The sequence below is a fragment of the Piliocolobus tephrosceles genome, chromosome 7 (genome assembly GCF_002776525.5).
Source record: "Piliocolobus tephrosceles isolate RC106 chromosome 7, ASM277652v3, whole genome shotgun sequence".
Taxonomy (NCBI): Eukaryota; Metazoa; Chordata; class Mammalia; order Primates; family Cercopithecidae; genus Piliocolobus; species Piliocolobus tephrosceles.
This window is the reverse complement of record NC_045440.1, coordinates 123,727,337-123,744,438: the sequence shown is the minus strand read 5'-3', so window position 1 is coordinate 123,744,438 and position 17,102 is coordinate 123,727,337. Positions and strand designations below refer to the sequence as shown.

The window sequence follows — 17,102 nt, the reverse complement described above, 5'->3', positions numbered from 1 at the left end:
TATCAATAATCAAGAGCTAGAAGTCTAGAAAAGGTGGGATGGAGGATGGAGAATGTGTCTTTGACTTTCTTCAATAATAATAGTTACTCTTCAGTGAACACCTACTAACTTTCAGGAATTTTATATTCGTTATTTCTAAAATTAAGAAAACATTAATAATAGTATTATGTGATCTAGACCCAGAATCTCATATACCTCGAAGGGTTTCTCTTTTTCTTTTGTTGTCGTTGATGTTTGTTTTGTTTTTTTGAGATTGAGTCTTGCTCTGTCGCCCAGGCTGGAGTGCAGTGGCACGATATTGGCTCACTGCAACTTCCACCTCCCGGGTTCAAGCTATTCTCCTGCCTCAGCCTCCCGAGTAGGTGGGACTACAGGCATGTGCCACCACACCTGGCTATTTTTTTGTATTTTTAGTAGAGATGGGGTTTTACCATGTTAGCAGGATGGTCTCGATCTCCTGACCTCATGATCCACCCACCTCGGCCTCCCAAAGTGCTGAAATTACAGGCGTGAGGTACCACGCGAGGCCTGGTTTCTCTTTCTTAAATTAGAGTCTATTCATTCATTATTTAAGTATCCATCTATATATCCATTTATCCATACAAGATATTCTTAGTTTGATAATTCTGTATTTTTATAAATTCCTTTATGCATAGGAGTATCTTCCATTAAGCAGAAGATGGTGTGTGTTTTAATTATCATGAAATGCCACACATTAGGAGGAGACAACTTTTCAAAATCATGTAAACATTCCCAAAAGTCTCTTACTGTAACTGAGAACAAGAGAGCCTTCCAAAGCTTTTACATTCTCTTTCCAAGCATCTAATCTGTAATTCTTCAAAGCAAAGTAGAAACGAAAGAACTTTTAAAGATCCTTCAACTGTAGGTGTTAAACTACTTAGCATCATCTACCTATCACGGTCTGAAAGTATCAATGTACCCCTATACATAAGGGGACACATTGCTACCATTCACTTCTACTGTTACCACAAAGATAAATGCTGCAAAATAGCAAAGTGCTCCAAAGTAAATCACTCTCTCACTTGGACTATTTCCTGTGTACTAAGTGAATGGCAGTGGAATTAGAATCATGGGCCTGTTTTATTTATTTGACATAGTATAGGATTTCATTTTTACAAGGTGATCTTCAGCTTTCAAAGTCTTTGAGAACTACCAGCTCTTGTATAACTGGCTAATTTTACAGATCTATGAAAGTGGGAGACAATAGTAATCTATAATTATCTTGATTGTTCTATTACATAAGAGAAGTATAGATTAGAATAGTTGGGATTGTTTACAAGAATAAAATGCCTCACTAATTATAGAATGACTCAAATTAGACAATGCTGCTAATTAGCTGTGAATGAACAGTATAAACACAAAAAACTGTGTGCACTATTCTTTTCTTGTGGGTAATGAGTGATGGGAATGTGATTTCTTTGCCAATTGGAAGTCTCCCAGATTTAAATTCCATGTTGTAAGGTAAAAAAATATATAGTATCTTAGAATGGTATGGTACTTAATCACTAATAATTAAAGGGTAAACTTTACATTATTGATAGCAAAAACCTAGTTTTAAAATGCCCAAATCTAACCCAAATAAGAGGCTTATGTCAATTTCCCATGTGTAATATTCACTAATTTTGTGTGGATTTGTATTTGCTTATATAAATGAGGTTCATTTATAGTTGTAATTCTTTTCTAAAAACCATTTATGCCCCAAACCATGTGATGAATATTTTACCATTTAAATTTTAAAATGCATTTAGAAAGTAAACTAGCCTAAATCCTAATGTATACTCCATATAATACAGCAGAAGCATACTACCACAAGCTTTGAATGTACATGTCTTAATTCTTTTAAAGAGGCCATTATCTATTTATCCATCCATCCATCCATCCATCCATCCATCCATCCATCCATCCATTTATCCATTCCCCTTTTTGTTAAACCTTTCCCCTGGAAAATAGCTAATGTACTTTAAAAGAATTTCTCTCCCTTAACAGTAACACAGCTTCATGTGTTTATTCACTTACCGGTGCAGAGTTTCCATCTGGTCCTCTTGATCGAACCATTTTCCCTAGTACTTCTACACCATCTGATGTGATATTAGCTGATGCATTTATTGCCTTCTCACCCACTTGCTTGCAGTCAATAACCAATTTGACCAAAGTGTCACTGACAACAATGTGTAGCTAGGTAAAAGTAAGATGTTTTAGGAGGTAAGAAACAGAAGGAAATATCAACCAAATTTGTATAATTGTATGATTCATCATTACAAAGTAAGAAAGAGAAGAGAAGGAATTCTGTTACCATGTATTTTGCTAGAAGAGAAAATTTCCACTTTTATCATCTCCATGATTTTCCCACATTCAAGTACCATCTCTATTTTTATCTAATTAATACTTCTTTTTAAAGTGGCTTTGAAAGGATTCACTTTTTAAAGTCTGGCCTCACTCAAGAGCAATTGCATCTTTGAAATCACAGGACTGCTGTACTAGCTATGCCTTTTCTGAATGCAAATTAACATAAACACAAAAATATTAAAATTAAAAATTCTTGTTGATATATCATCAACAATCATGCAAGGTACCACGAGTGGTTGGCAAACCACACTTTGAAAATATTTATTTAATTTAGGATGAGGAAAGGGGATCTAGAATCTGAGGGGGAAGAAGGAATGCTTTCTGGTGAACTCAGGTTCAAATAAAATAAAGCTGTTTAGCTTAGTGTATCGTGCAATTTTCACAAACTAGAATCTCAAGAATCTGGAGGTCCATGATCATATTTTCAGGAGTTGACACATTCTTTGTAAGGACTTGTAAAAGTCTGTCTTATTTAGCTGATAGTCAAAGTTAGGTATATTCTAGATGGACTAGATAACTATACTATGTCCAAGTTCTGCCATAAAATTTCAGTGCTTATATATGCATTGTAACTTATGATGGCGTCAGCCTCATGAGTACTATAGTACTTGTTTTTGGCAGACTGATGAGCTAAAAGAGTGAAATTAATAGGTAAATAGTGATTTCACCCTAAGTAAAAGCCAAAAGAAGTTACAAATCTGTTTAAGGTAAGGTATAATGATAGTTCAAAGAAAAACTATCTTGGGCAATACAATCAAGGTTATGCGGTGAAATTAATAGGCAAATAATGGTTTCACCCTAAGTAAAAGCCAAAAGAAGTTACAAATCTGTTTAAGGTAAGGTATCATGGTAGTTCAAAAAAAAATTATCTTGGGCAATACAATCAAGGTTATGGGAGTTATGGTAGCTAGCAGTGTATTCACATTGTCAGCAGAGGTTGAATGTCAATGAAATAATGTCCTCTTTCATATTAAGATAGTGTTACTTTTAATTTTACTGGTTTTGTTCAACTTCATTTTTGTTTCATTGTTGTATATGAGTTGAAAGCACATTGACTTACACCAATTTTTATTGCATGTTTCCTTTAAGTTAGATCATGATACAAATAATGTAAGTCAACATTGGGACTCTTGAGAATCCTTCTCCTTCAAAAAGGAATTAACTATTGCCCAAATATAGAATCATTGATGGAATAAACCCCACCACATTCCTTGCTTCTTATTAACATCTCTGTTACGATCATTTACTAGAGTATAATTCAACTCATACGTGTTTTTGAGCCGTAGAACACTTTCCATTACTACAGATTACAGCTAGAAAACCTAGCTTCTAGTACCCCTGCCTTAAGAATCGTTAACTTGTGGGGACTTATTCACATGCTTAAGTTCTATTTTTTTTTTTTTTACAAAAGGAGATAATGAAAATTTTTCAGATATTTTGCTTCTTTGGTTGCACTTAAATGCCCATGTATATAATTAAAGCTTTTTGAAAGAGACCTTGGGCCCACACTTCATAGTCAAAGTGTAAAAAATAAAACTAACTGAAAATCAATGAGAAATTAAGGTAAAGTCTTAATTTATAAGTCTGTGAACAAATAGAATTTGATTTCTACAAATTGAATTTGCATTGAGATATTCTATTAATAGGTCTATTATAAAGTATTTTGTCACATGAGAAGCCTTTTTTTGAATTTTTTCCTCGTTTGACTTTTTGGCTTTATTAACACTTAGAGGGAAGTCGTCCTTCATATAACTTTAAAAAATTTGAAGGTTTATAAATTTTAAATCAATTTTTAATGAACCTCACTTCTTGACTTCTTCTGGTAAGGAAATACGCTTAACCTTCACCTAAGACTTACAAAGGATTCTTTGGAATGAGAATTACAAGTTCATGCCTAAAACGTGGGCTAAAATGACGATGTTTCTTTTAACACTCATGAAATCTCAAATGCTTTTCATCTCTCATACAATTTTTTTTTTTTTTACTATTTTGCAATACACTGTCCATAACCAAGAAAATAAACATGCCAAGAGGAATTTGATGATTAAACAATGTTAAGTCCTAAGAGCTGCTAATGGGACCACTTTGAGCCATGAACTAATAAATCTCCACCTGTATCTCATGTGCTTTTCAGATACCTTTTCTTCTGGTAGTACAGCCCTATTAAACAGGAAAAAAAAGTAAGTGTGTTTTTTTTTGTTTTTTTTTTGTTTTTGTTTTTTAGCAACTGTTCTTATGCAATTATGCGGTATGCAATTACGATATTCAAAACCACAGAAAGTAGCAAAGTTGCATAAATTAGATTGATTTGACCGCATTCTAGGCCATGAGACAGGAGCCAAGAAAATTACTTTGCAGCATCCCTTCTCTCACTTTAAAAGGGCAGTAAGGGCCTGGTTAGGAAGCAAAGCATTTTTCTACACCACCTAGCAAATGCTCTGCTCATCCTGCAGTATAGGTGCTGCACTGCTTAACACCATAGGTCAGTGGGTTTATTCAAATACAAAGGAAGCAGTAGATGTTGGTAACTGTCCACCCCAGTGATCACCACAGATAAGTGTTTCTGAGAAGCAAATGTTAAGGAACATAGTTCTACCACAAGTGATGAGTTATTAAAATAATGACAAGTAAACTTAGGTTTTACAAAATTTTTCCGCAGGGTACCTGTTATGATGACAGTGATGGGTTGTATTTGTATATATGTAAAAGTATCAGTGCAATCAGTTATCTCTGTCTGTACATTTTAAGATGATTCAGAGGATTGTGCTTTCATCTGCACTGGTAGATAGCTAGTTGTACCAGCTAGACCAGCAATCTTTTCTACATCGCACCTAATGTAGCAAATGAGCAACTGTCCACTTGGTAACACCGTATCCTTAACGACAATTTTCCTCAAAGAGGAAAGTGGCCCCCTTATTTTCTGGAGGGCCTGACCAAAAAAAAAAAAAAAAAAAAAAAAAAATGTACATTTCAGGGTCCTCTCTCAGATCTACCAAATTCCAGTCTCTGGGTATTGTTAACAATCACAAAGGTTAATTCTCACTCCAGTTGAAATTTGAGATCCAAAGCCCTATGGAATTTTTTTAAAATGGCTTTGTTGAATAGCAAACAGAATAAAGAATATATGCATACACAGCATTACTGACCTTGTGAAAGCTTCCGTAAAAAATTTTCCTAATTTCAGGTCCTTCGAAAGTAACAGTTTGAAAATCCCCACTCTGGTCATAGTTGAAATATGTTAGAGTTTTCCCACCATCTATTTAAAGAAAAATAAAAATATTTTAGAAATAATTAAAGTAGGTGAATTTTTTTTTCTAAAATTCAACACAAAACAAAATAATGCATCTATTGTTTTGAAACTGTATTTAGAATGATGTAATGGGTAAGGAAGTAATCTACAGTCCCCAGGTTGCTGCAGACTCTTAGTTGGTTACATGAACTGATTTAGCCACGTGGTGATGACAGTGAGGCAAAGACTCCCACGCATACTCTTCCTCTGTACTTCCTTGCCCAGACTCTCACCTCCATCACTCTCTTGGGAGAAATTGTCCAAGGGGCTGGGAGTAGAGGCAGACACAGCTACTTTAAGTTTATCAAATCTTAAAGAATAGAAACCAGGCTCTTTGTCTTTTTAACCCACCGCAGCAACCAGCTTTCCTAGGATGTGCAAATTATGCCACCCAAGATATTTCATTTATTACAAACAAACAAGCAAAAATTTTCTAATCTTAAATTCTTCCTATTACAAGGAATATTTTATTATTTAAAAGATAGGAATATTTTTCTAATTCATTCCTGTGCTACAAATTAATTCCTCTGTTTTCAAAAGGAGCAAGCTAGTCTTAATCATTTTGAGAAAATTCTTCATTTTCAAGTCCCGGGTATATATGGAGTTAGTAACATATATCCTTTCAATCTACAGCTTTTCCTTAGTTTTAATATCAATGCAAAATGCTTCCGCAGTGTCATATTTAGTTGTTGATTAGTTTCCAGGTACTGAAAAATCCTTTTACAAATACTAGTCAGAAATAAGCTTAATACTTTCCTTATCTGAATGTTTGACCTAGCACCTAGTAATAGTCTCCAAATTTTGGTTCCTAGGTTCACTGGAATCCTAAACTAAAACTAGATATAGAAAACCCAGTAATATTAACCAAAAACTTGATCTGCTTAAGTGATCATCATGTACAACATCCAAGAGCATGAGGTTAAGAAGTTTCTTTCATTGGTTCTTCCTCAACTTTCCAATCTCCAAATATTGGCATTTCCCAGCCTCCAGACCTATTCTCTGCTCTTTCTAGACTCATTTTCTAGATGATCCCACCCAGTCTCATGGCTTATATAGCAAAGACACACAACTTTCAAATGTATATCTCCATCCTAGAATTCGTTCTAAATATGCTGCTGTCAATCTGACATCCCCACTGGAATATCAAATATGTATCTCACATTTATCATATCTATGTCCAAAAAATGAACTGTGATCCCACCCTTCCCATTGACCCTCCAAGGACCTTGCTCTTTCTGTAGTTTTTCCTCTCCCAGTAAAAATTGCTTTTCTCTCTTCTCCTTCCTCACTACTGCATGCCAGGTCTAGCGTTGGCACAAAATAGGAACTCAAGAAATATTTGTTGAAAGAATGAGAAAATAAACAGTTAAATCAACTGCTATATAATTCATTGTTTAGTATTTACACATCACATAAGATTAGCGAGTTACTCTGTAATATACACAAACAGGCGAAATGGCGTGCCACATACATTACTCATACATTTATGTTTGAATGTGATCTCAATAAATATACTTACTGTCTAAAATAACCCCAACCAATGGGTCAGAATTTTTATTTAAAATCTCCCAAAGAGCAAATGGCTCCTGTGGAGTGTCAGGAAGAATCCGGAATAGAAAACTGATTGTGTAGTCGGAGGGCAATCCTTCCGGATGCATGTACCTGAACATAGAAAGAAAACCATGTTTCATTGTATCCTTCCTCTAAAAAGTTACTCCTTTGATTATAAAGCAAATACATTTTCATTACATAAGATTTGGAAAAACAGAAAAGACCACCATTAACACCAACTAGATCACTGTTGTAGTGATCTAATTTAGTAAAGAATGTGTGCATTTGTCCAATTTATATCAGTTTGTCCCTTTCTTTTCTTAGCACCATTTAATAGCCATTTTCCATTTCCTTAAATATTTTTAAGAGTATGATATTTCATAGCTGCACAATCTTCTCTTGTTTTGCTATTTTATCAGTTACCTAATCAGTCGCTTCTCACTGAACATTTTAGTAGTGTCAAAGGTTTTCATATAATAAACAATGTTGATCTATTATCCTTTTGTAAAACATAACTTACGACATTATCACTTTCTACGACATGTTGTAGTCAATTACATTCCCATCTGTGTTGCACTATCCAGATCCACCTTCAAAAATTAAGGGTACATTACCCCTGGTCCTGGGAGTGTTGTCTGCAGACAGGTTTCAGACACCAATCCCCCTCCAGAAATTTTCTTGGCTGAAAAAGGATGCCTCTCCCAAGGTCATGCCACCTTATTAGGAAACCTCTTTTCAATGACTGGTCATTGAGGAAGTAGAAGGACCTGAACCCCTGAACCCAACGGGAGACAGCTCTGAGAGGCCATACCATTTTCAGAACTCCTCTGGATGGGTGGAGGCTTTTACTGAGATTCTTCACAGCTTGACTTCTCCCTCTTGGCCTATCCTGCATCCTGCTGTTCCCTTCCTTGAGGGAACACCCTCACCAACTTCCCACATACTAATCTCTGCTGGAAAATCTGCTTCCTGAAGAGCCCAACCTAAAATATCACCTTGTCTCTCTTTCTAACAACTAATGTTAGTTTTACTCATTTACTTTTTAAATCTTCCTTCAAGCAAAAAAATACAGCCCTTTACATGTAGCAGGGACTCCATAATAGTTATTAATTGAGTAAATAAATGTGCAAATTTAGTATGCACTTGAAAAATGAAAGTTTGGTTTGCATAGATAAAAATACATATTCATTTATTTATATATTCATTAATTCATTTGTCCATTCAGTAAGTATTTTTTGAATGCCAACTATACGCCAGACATTGTAACAGACATTTAAGATGCATCAGCAAATAAACTGACAAAGGTCCTGTGATGGTAAATTTTAGGTTTCAACTTGACTGGATTAAGGAATATCTAGAAACCCGGTAAAGCATTATTTTGGAGTATATCTGTGAGGGTGTTTTCAGAGGAGATTAGCGTGCGAGTCTGAGTGAACTAGGTGGGGGACATCCACCCTCAATGTGGACAGACACCATATAATTTGCTGGGGATCCAGAGATAAAAACAAGAATAAGGCAAATGCGTCTATAAAGTAGCTAAATAATACGATTTTTACATAAACCTGATTACTACTCTTCAACTTTCTAGAGTTGCTGCTGTGACTGTCTCAAAGATAAAAACCATTTGAACTACATAGCACTATCATGAAATGGTTCAGGGTCTGGGCACTGGAGCTTGATTGCTGGATATAAATTTCAACATTGCCATTTAACTATGCGAGCTCACTCAAGTCATTTAGCTTCTTTGTGTTTCTGATTCATTATCTGTAAAATTTAGATAATAATGAAATCTACTTTCATAGAGGTGTTTGGAGGTTTGAGTGAGTTGGTGCACATAAGCATTTAGAAAGATGGCTGGTAGTAGTGCTCATAAGTATCAACTTTTTTTTTTTTTTTTTTTTTTTTTTTTTTTTTTTAAGACAGGGTCTTGCTCTTTCACCAAAGCTGAGGTGCAGTGGTGTGAACATGGTACACTGCAGCTTCAACCTCCTGGGCTCAAGCAATCCTCCCACCTCAGTCTCCAGAGTAGTTGGGACTACAGGTGCACACCACAATGCCCAGCTAATTTATTTTTATTTTTATTTTTTTGTAGAGACTCTCATTTTGTTGCCCAGGCTGCTCTCAAACTTTTGGCCTCAAGTGATCCTCCTACCTTGGCCTCCCAAGGTGTTAGGATTACAGGAATGAGCCACAGCACTCAGCAATCATTTTTATACGTTGTCACAGATCAGCAGATGCTAAAGTTCAATCCGCATTATGTGTGAGTCTGGTGTTTTTAAACAAAGAAACGTAAATATCATCTACTCTAAGCATTGTAGAAAATCCTAGCAGGGACTATTACACCATATTTCAAGTTGACATCATTTTCACAGTGAGATATAATAAACATAAGATCGACTTTAAAATCTTGCAATGGAAACATACCTGGTTGGCTGGGAAACCAGGGCATCTTTATGGAGTTGGTAACATGGAAACACATTGAAAGTACCAGGCTCCATAGAAACCCCTTCCACTGATGAAAAATCTTTTTCAACCAAACCAAACATTTCCATCATTTTAAATCCTAAAAAAAAAAATGTAAAAAAAGAATAAACATAGGGAATATGGTACTTTAGAATTTTAAATTTTAATATTTTTCTATTAAGGATTTAAAAACAAAAACAGAAACCCCATCTCCAAATGAGAGGCATGTAATATATTTGTGTTTGAAAAGATTGTGATAATGCATACCTGCAAGATCAATGCCATCCTTGTGTACCATTGGACAGGCTGGAAAACCAAACAAACAAAATAAAACTCTAATTCAGATATTTCACAAACATACTCTTTCCCTGTCCTGAGAACAGGAAACTAATATAATCTTTCCAGAAGTTGATTGTGGAGAGAATCCAAATCAAATGTGACTATGGATTTCTGTGGTTTCGTAAAGATTGAAATGCGCTAAGGTCCCTTATTACAACTAAAGGGTCACAGCTTTCTTCTCTCCTGGGTTCATTAAAATCAATGGTTATTACCTGAGAGCATGTATTGAGACACATCTACCTCATAATGTATTGCCCAGATGAGAATTCTTAATACATTTTACATCTTAATACACTCTTAATACATTGAAAATTATTTACTACATCTGTTTAAGCACAGTTGCTTTTAAACATAGACTCTCATCTGATTAGGGAAGGTTTTTATCAATCTAAACTCTAAACAGAGGAGGGGAGGTTTACTTCCATATGCTCAAGGCCATGAAACTTAATGTCTATATAACAAGCAGCACTGGAAGTCAATATGCTTTTCTCAGATCAAGATGGGACTCATTATTTAACCAGTATCAAATATTTCAGCCGTTAAGCAACATGAGTAAGTACAAATTCCAAAGAACTAACTTGCTGATGCGGTTTCGCAGACAAAAGTAATTAACTCATCTTCGATTTTCTTAAAGGCGTCAAAGTCATCCACAAAGAAGACATGGCGTGCGCTGGGCTTACTGCCAATGCTAACCAACTCCGAGTAATCTGCATCGGCCACACCAACTGCAAAAATGCTATAGCCTGTGGCAGACAGAGAACAGACTTCTGATTACTTTAAATTGTACAAAACACAAATAATGTAATATAAGACACGTCCAACTGTTTAAAATATGTTTATTTAGGAAGTCCCATGGGGGTGGATAATCCATTCTTTACAGTTCATCAGAGTTCTGCATGTATATATTTCATTATGTGATAATGATTCCATCATCCCCTAAAGGGATTTTCCATTTTAAAGAAACCCAAGAAGACCAAGGCCCCAATTTGTGCTTGAGACGAAATAGTTTGCATTTGAGTAATATCTCTATGGTTGCATATGTTTAAAAGTTGCTTTAACATTTATGGTATGAAATATACTTGAAACAGAGACACTGAGCTTATCTCAGTTTTTTTCAGAAGTAGAAACTGAGACATTAATAGGCCTAGCAACCTAAGGTGGGTCACCATTCAATGCTTGGCAAGTAAATAGAACTACTATTTGCCATAACTTACGTAATGTAATCTTCACAGCGGTCCTGTGAGAATCTCCATTTTATAAAATAGAATGCTGAGGAATTTCTGTAATAAGGTTCCTTCCCTGGTCCATACACACACACACATACACACACACACACACACACACATTCAATCAATATATTTTCTTCTTTAAAAAAATTTACTTTAAATTCTGGGATACATGTGCAGAACATGCAGGTTTGTTACATAGGTGTACATGTGCCATGGTGGTTTACTGCACCTATCAACCTGTCATCTAGGTTTTAAGCCCTGCATGCGTTAGGTATTTGTCCTAATGCTCTCCCTCCCTTGCCCCCCACCCCCGACAGGCCCCGGTGTGTGATGCTCCCCTCCCTGTGTCCATGTGTTCTCATTGTTCAACTCCCACTTATAAGTGAGAACACGTGGTGTTTGGTTTTCTGTTCCTGTTTTAGTTTTCTGAGGATGATGGTTTCCAGCTTCATCCATGTCCCTGCAAAGGACATGAACTCATTCTTTATCATGGCTGCATAGTATTCCATGGTGTATATGAGCCACATTTTCTTTATCTAGTCAATCATTGATGGGCATTTGGGTATGATGAATAGGCTGAGTTGTTTCTGTAATAAGGTTCTTTCCTTGGTCCTTTTCTTACAGTACTTAGTTGCTAGAGTTCCTTATAAAGGGCATCCTGGATGTAACAAAAGAGTTAGAGAAAATAACCTATTTTCTCTAACAAAACAGTAAAATTACAGATTTGTATACCAGAAAGTATTTTAAAAATTACACTGTCTAGTTCATATGAAGAAATATTTTAAAACATTTAAGTAATGCTGATATAACCTATACATTTGTATTTAGAAAATAACAATTCTAACATTACATTTGGTAGCCACTATTGTTTATATATCTTACCATCTAATTGCATCTCCCTGGAGATTTTGTTCACATCATCTTGTGATCTTCCATCAGTTATAACCACAATAACCTTTGGGATGCCCCTTCTTGTACCTGACTCTGCTGTGAACAAGGTATCTCGAACATACTTAATTGCTTTTCCTGAAACAAAGGAAGGCAACAGTTTGATTTCACTCTCTCCCATTTTTGTTTTTCTGGGGAGGAAAGAGTGGGAACAAAGTTCTTAAATTAAGGAAAGAAAATCTTTAAAAAAATTACTATGCCTTAAAACAAAAGGTCACTTCAGTAGTTACTAATAATGAATTACTTTGAGCCTTAGCTGGGCTTCTTTTGGTCATACCTGTTTTTGTATTTCCTCCTTTGTATGAAATGTGTTTAATTGCATCAAGAAGAGTCTCTTTGGTTTTGTAAGCATTTAGTTTAAATTCTGTTCTGGGGTCATCAGTGAACTGAACCATTGCAACCTGGAGAGAGAAGGTGTATTCATCTTTACACATATGTAGACTTCCACTGGGTCAGTAGTCTTAATTTCTTCATTATCTCATTACAAAATCTCCTTGGTTTAAAATTTCTTTCATACAAGTTACATACCAAATTTGAAGACAAATTAAATACATCCTTTCTTTTTCAAAAATTTTATTTTAGATTCAGAGGGTACATTGTGCAGGTTTGTTACATGGGTAAATGGCATGTCACTGAGATGTGGTATACAAATGATTCTGTCCCCCAGGTAGTAAGCATAGTACTCAATAGGTAGTTTTTCAACCTTCAGCCTCCTTTTCTTCCCCTACTAATAGTCCCTAGTATCTATTGTTCCCATCTTTATGTCCATGTTTACTCAATGTTTAGCTCCCACTTATAAGTGAGAGCATGCAGTATTTGGTTTCCTGTTTCTCTGTTAATTTGCACAAGATAATGGCTTCCAGCAGCACCCGTCTTGCTGCAAAGACCATGATTTTGTTCTTTTTTTATGGCTGCATAGTATTTCTTGCTGTATGTTCACCACATTTTCTTTATCCAGTCCATCATGGGCATTCCATGTTTGTTATTGTGAATAGCGCTGCAATGAACTCATAGGAGTGCATGTGTCTCTAAGTACTTTCAGGAAGCAGTTTTCAAAAAATCTTTCAAGCATGTAGGATTTTTGCCACCTCATTTGACAGTTTAAAAATGGCAGCCTAAGCTCAGTAACTTGACAAGTGTCCGAGAATCCGAGTTAGACTCTTTACAAATATTTCCTTATGAAGCAAACCTATGAAGTAATTACTACTATTCTACTCACTCTACACTTGAGGAAACTGAGCTGCAAAAGACAAGTTACTTGCACGTCACAAGAGTGGTCACTGCCAGAGTCAACAGTTGAAGTTAGGTCTATTCTATATCAAAATGTATGTTCTTAATCACTACTATACAAAACTTTCTGGCTTCAGTTCTTACAACTTGCTTTTATTCCTGTGGAACTTTTGGACCATTTTTAATTAATTGTTTTTAATTTGTTTTTCAGAATCATGAAGTAAGAAGTAAAGACAGCATCTTTAGAGTGCTTTCTTTGCTTAAGTGAGCCTTAAGCTGCTACTAGTTTATCAGTCTACTGGACATGTCACCATTTTTATAAAGTCTCCTCCAATTCAAAGGAAATTTCCTTCTTTCTGACTTGCCTCAGCGTGTTATCTATTCTCCTCTTTTTTAATAACCTATTTTTATTTTTTTATTATACTTTAAGTTCTAGGGTACATGTGCACAATGTGCAGGTTTGTTACATATGTATACATGTGCCATGTTGGTGTGCCGCACCCATTAACTTGTCATTTACATTAGGTATATCTCCTAATGCTATCCCTCTCCTTTACCCACCATACAGCCATAAAAAAGGATGAGTTCATGTCCTTTGTAGGGACATGGATGAAGCTGGAAATCATCATGTTACTAAACATGATATGTTACTAAAGTAAACATATGTTTCCTGGTATCTTTTGACATAATGACTTCTTTTCCTTTGGGTAGATAGCCATTACTGGGATTGCTGGAACCAAAGGTAAATCTACTTTTAGTTCTTTAAGAAATCTCCATACTGTTTTCCACAGAGGCTGTACTAAATTACATGCCCACCAGCAGTGTATAAGTATTCCCTTTTCAACACATCCACACCGACATCTATTGTTTTTTGACTTATAATAATGGCCATTCTTACAGGGACAAGGTGGTATTTCATTGTGGTTTTAACCTGCATTTCCATGATAATTAGTGATGTTGAGTATTTTTTCATATGTTTGTGGGCCATTTGTATATCTTCTTTTGAGAAATGTTTATTCATGCCATTTTCCCATTTTTTTGATGAGATATTTGTTTTATTTCTTGCTGATTTGTGTGAATTTCTTATAGATTCTGGATATTAGTTCTTTGTCAGATGCATAGTTTGCAAACATTTTCTCCTATTCTTGGGTTTGCTGTTTACTCTGATGATTATTTCTTTAGCTTTTCAGAAGGTTTTAGTTTAATTAGGTACCATTTATTTATTTTTGTTTTTGTTGAATTTGCTTTTGGAGTCTTAGTCATAAATTCCTTGCTTAGACCAATGTCCAGAAGAGTTTTTCCCAGGTTATCTTCTAGAATTTTTATCATTTCAGGTCTTAGATTTACGACTTTGATCCATCTTGAGTTGATTTTTGTACAAGGTGAGAGGTTGGGATCCAGTTTCATTCTACATGTGGCTATCCAGTTTTCCCAGTGCCATTTATTAAATAGGGTGTCATTTCCCCAATTTATGTTTTTGAATGTTTTCTCCAAGATCAGTTGGTTGTATGTATTTGACTTTATTTCTGGGTTCTCTGCTCTGTTCCATTAGTTTATGTGTTTACTTTTGTAACAGTACCATCCTGTTTTGGTAACTATCACCTTGTAGTGTACTTTGAAGTCAGGTAATGTGATGCCTCCAGATTTTTTTCTTTTTGGTTAGGAGTGCTTTGGTTATTTGGGCTCTTTTTGGGTTCCATATGAATTTCAGGATTGTTTTTTCTAATTCTGTGAAAAACAATGTTGGTATTTTTATAGAAATTACATTGAATCTGTAGATTGCTTTGGGAAGCATGGTCATTTTCCTAAGAATTCTTTCAATCCATGAACATGGGATGCTTCCATTTGTTTGTGTCATCTCTGATTTCTCTTAGCAGTGTTTTGTGATTCTCGTTGAAGAGAATTTCCATCTCTTTAATTAAGTATAATATATTCCTAGGTATGTCCATTTTTTTTTTTTTTTGTAGCTGTTGTAAAAGCTATTGTGTTCTTGATTTGATCCTCAGGCCTTATCTTTTACCTGAGAATTGATCGTTGGTGTATAGCAGTGCTACTGATTTGTATACATTGATTTGTAACCTAAGAGTTTACTGAATTTGTTTATCAAATCTAGGAGTCTTTTGGAGAAGTCTTTAAGTTCTCTAGGTATATGATCATATCATTGGCACACAGCAATAATTCAACTTCTTCTTTTCCAATTTGGATGCCCTCTATTATTTTCTCTTGCCTGATTGCTCTGGCTAGGACTTCCAGTACTATCTTGAATAGAAGTGGTGAAAATGATTACCTTTGTCTTGTTCCAGTTCTTACAAGGAATGCTATAAACTTTTTTCCATTCAGTATGATTTTGGCTGTGGGGTTGTTATATATGGCTTTTATTATTTTGAGGTATGTCCCTTCTATTCCTAGTTTGTTGAAAGTATTTATCATAAAGGGATGCTGAGATTTTATTGCATGTTTTCTGCATCTATGAGATGAACATATGGTTTTTGTTATTAATTCTGCTTATGTGATGTATCACATTTATTGACTTGTGCATGTTAAACTCTCTCTGTGTCCCTGGGATGATATTCACTTGATCACAGTGTATTATCTTCTTGATGTGTTGCTGGATTTGTTTAGCTAGTATTTTGTTGATTATTTTTGCATCTATGTTCACCAGAGATACCAGCATATTTTCTTTTTCATTATGTCCTCTACTGGTTTTCGTATCAGGTAATACTGGCTTCACAGAATGACATAGGGAGAATTCCCCTTCTAATCTTTTAGAATATTAGGTTGGTGCAAAAGTAATTGTGGTTTGCACTAATCTAATAGTTTCCATAGAATTGGTATCAATTCTTCTTTGAATGTCTGGTAGAATTTATCTGTGAATCCATCTGGCCCTGGACATTTTTTTCTTTTTTTTTTTGGTAATTTTTTAAAATTACTGATGCAATCTCACTGCTTGTTACTGGTCTGCTCAGGGCTTATTCTTGATTTAATCTAGGAGGGTTGTTGTTTCCAGGAATTCATCCATTTCCTTCAGATTTTGTAATTTCTATGTATAGAGGTGTTCATAATAGTCTTGAATAATCTTCTGTATTTCTGTGGTGTTGGTTGTAATGTCTCTATTTTCATTTTTAATTGAGACTATTTGAATCTTCTCTCTTTTTTCTTGGTTAATCCAGCTAATGGTCTATCAATTTTATCTTTTCAAAGAATCAATTTTTTGTTTCATTGATCTTTTTTATTGTTTTTTGTTTCAATTTCATTTAGTTCTGCTCTGATTTTTGTTATTCTTTTTCTTCTGCTAGTTTTGGCTTTGGTTTGTTCTTGTTGAACTAGTTCCTTGAGGTGTGACATTAGGTTGCCAATTTGTGCTTTTTCTGACTTTTTGATGTAGGCATTGAGTGCTATTAATTTTCCTCTTAGAACTTCTTTTACTGTATGTCAGAGGTTTTGACAACTTGTGTAAGTATTATCTTTTATTCCAAAGAATTTTTTAATTTCCTTCTTAATTTTATTATTAACCCCAAAATCATTCAGGAGCAAATTGTTTAATTTCCATGTATTTGTATACTTTTGAGGATTCCTTTTGGAGTTGATTTCTAGTTTTATTCCCTTGTGATCCGAGAAGATGTCTGATATGACTTTGATTTTTAAAAATTTATTGAGACTTGTTTTGTGGCCTATCATGGTCCAGC

At 35.0% G+C, this 17,102-nt stretch overlaps 1 protein-coding gene across 1 annotated transcript in view; it reads right to left on the bottom strand.

Moving 5' to 3' along the window:
* COL14A1 (collagen type XIV alpha 1 chain) overlaps window positions 1–17,102 on the bottom strand; it is a 250,092-nt gene that overhangs the window by 91,331 nt on the left and 141,659 nt on the right. The window contains exons 27-34 of the mRNA XM_023223077.1: window positions 12,464–12,587; window positions 12,121–12,264; window positions 10,588–10,752; window positions 9,938–9,976; window positions 9,632–9,770; window positions 7,176–7,318; window positions 5,514–5,623; window positions 2,038–2,196 (exon numbers count right to left, since the gene is read on the bottom strand). Of these exons, the coding sequence (XP_023078845.1) occupies window positions 2,038–2,196; window positions 5,514–5,623; window positions 7,176–7,318; window positions 9,632–9,770; window positions 9,938–9,976; window positions 10,588–10,752; window positions 12,121–12,264; window positions 12,464–12,587 (1,023 nt within the window). The remainder of the gene's footprint in view (window positions 1–2,037; window positions 2,197–5,513; window positions 5,624–7,175; window positions 7,319–9,631; window positions 9,771–9,937; window positions 9,977–10,587; window positions 10,753–12,120; window positions 12,265–12,463; window positions 12,588–17,102) is intronic.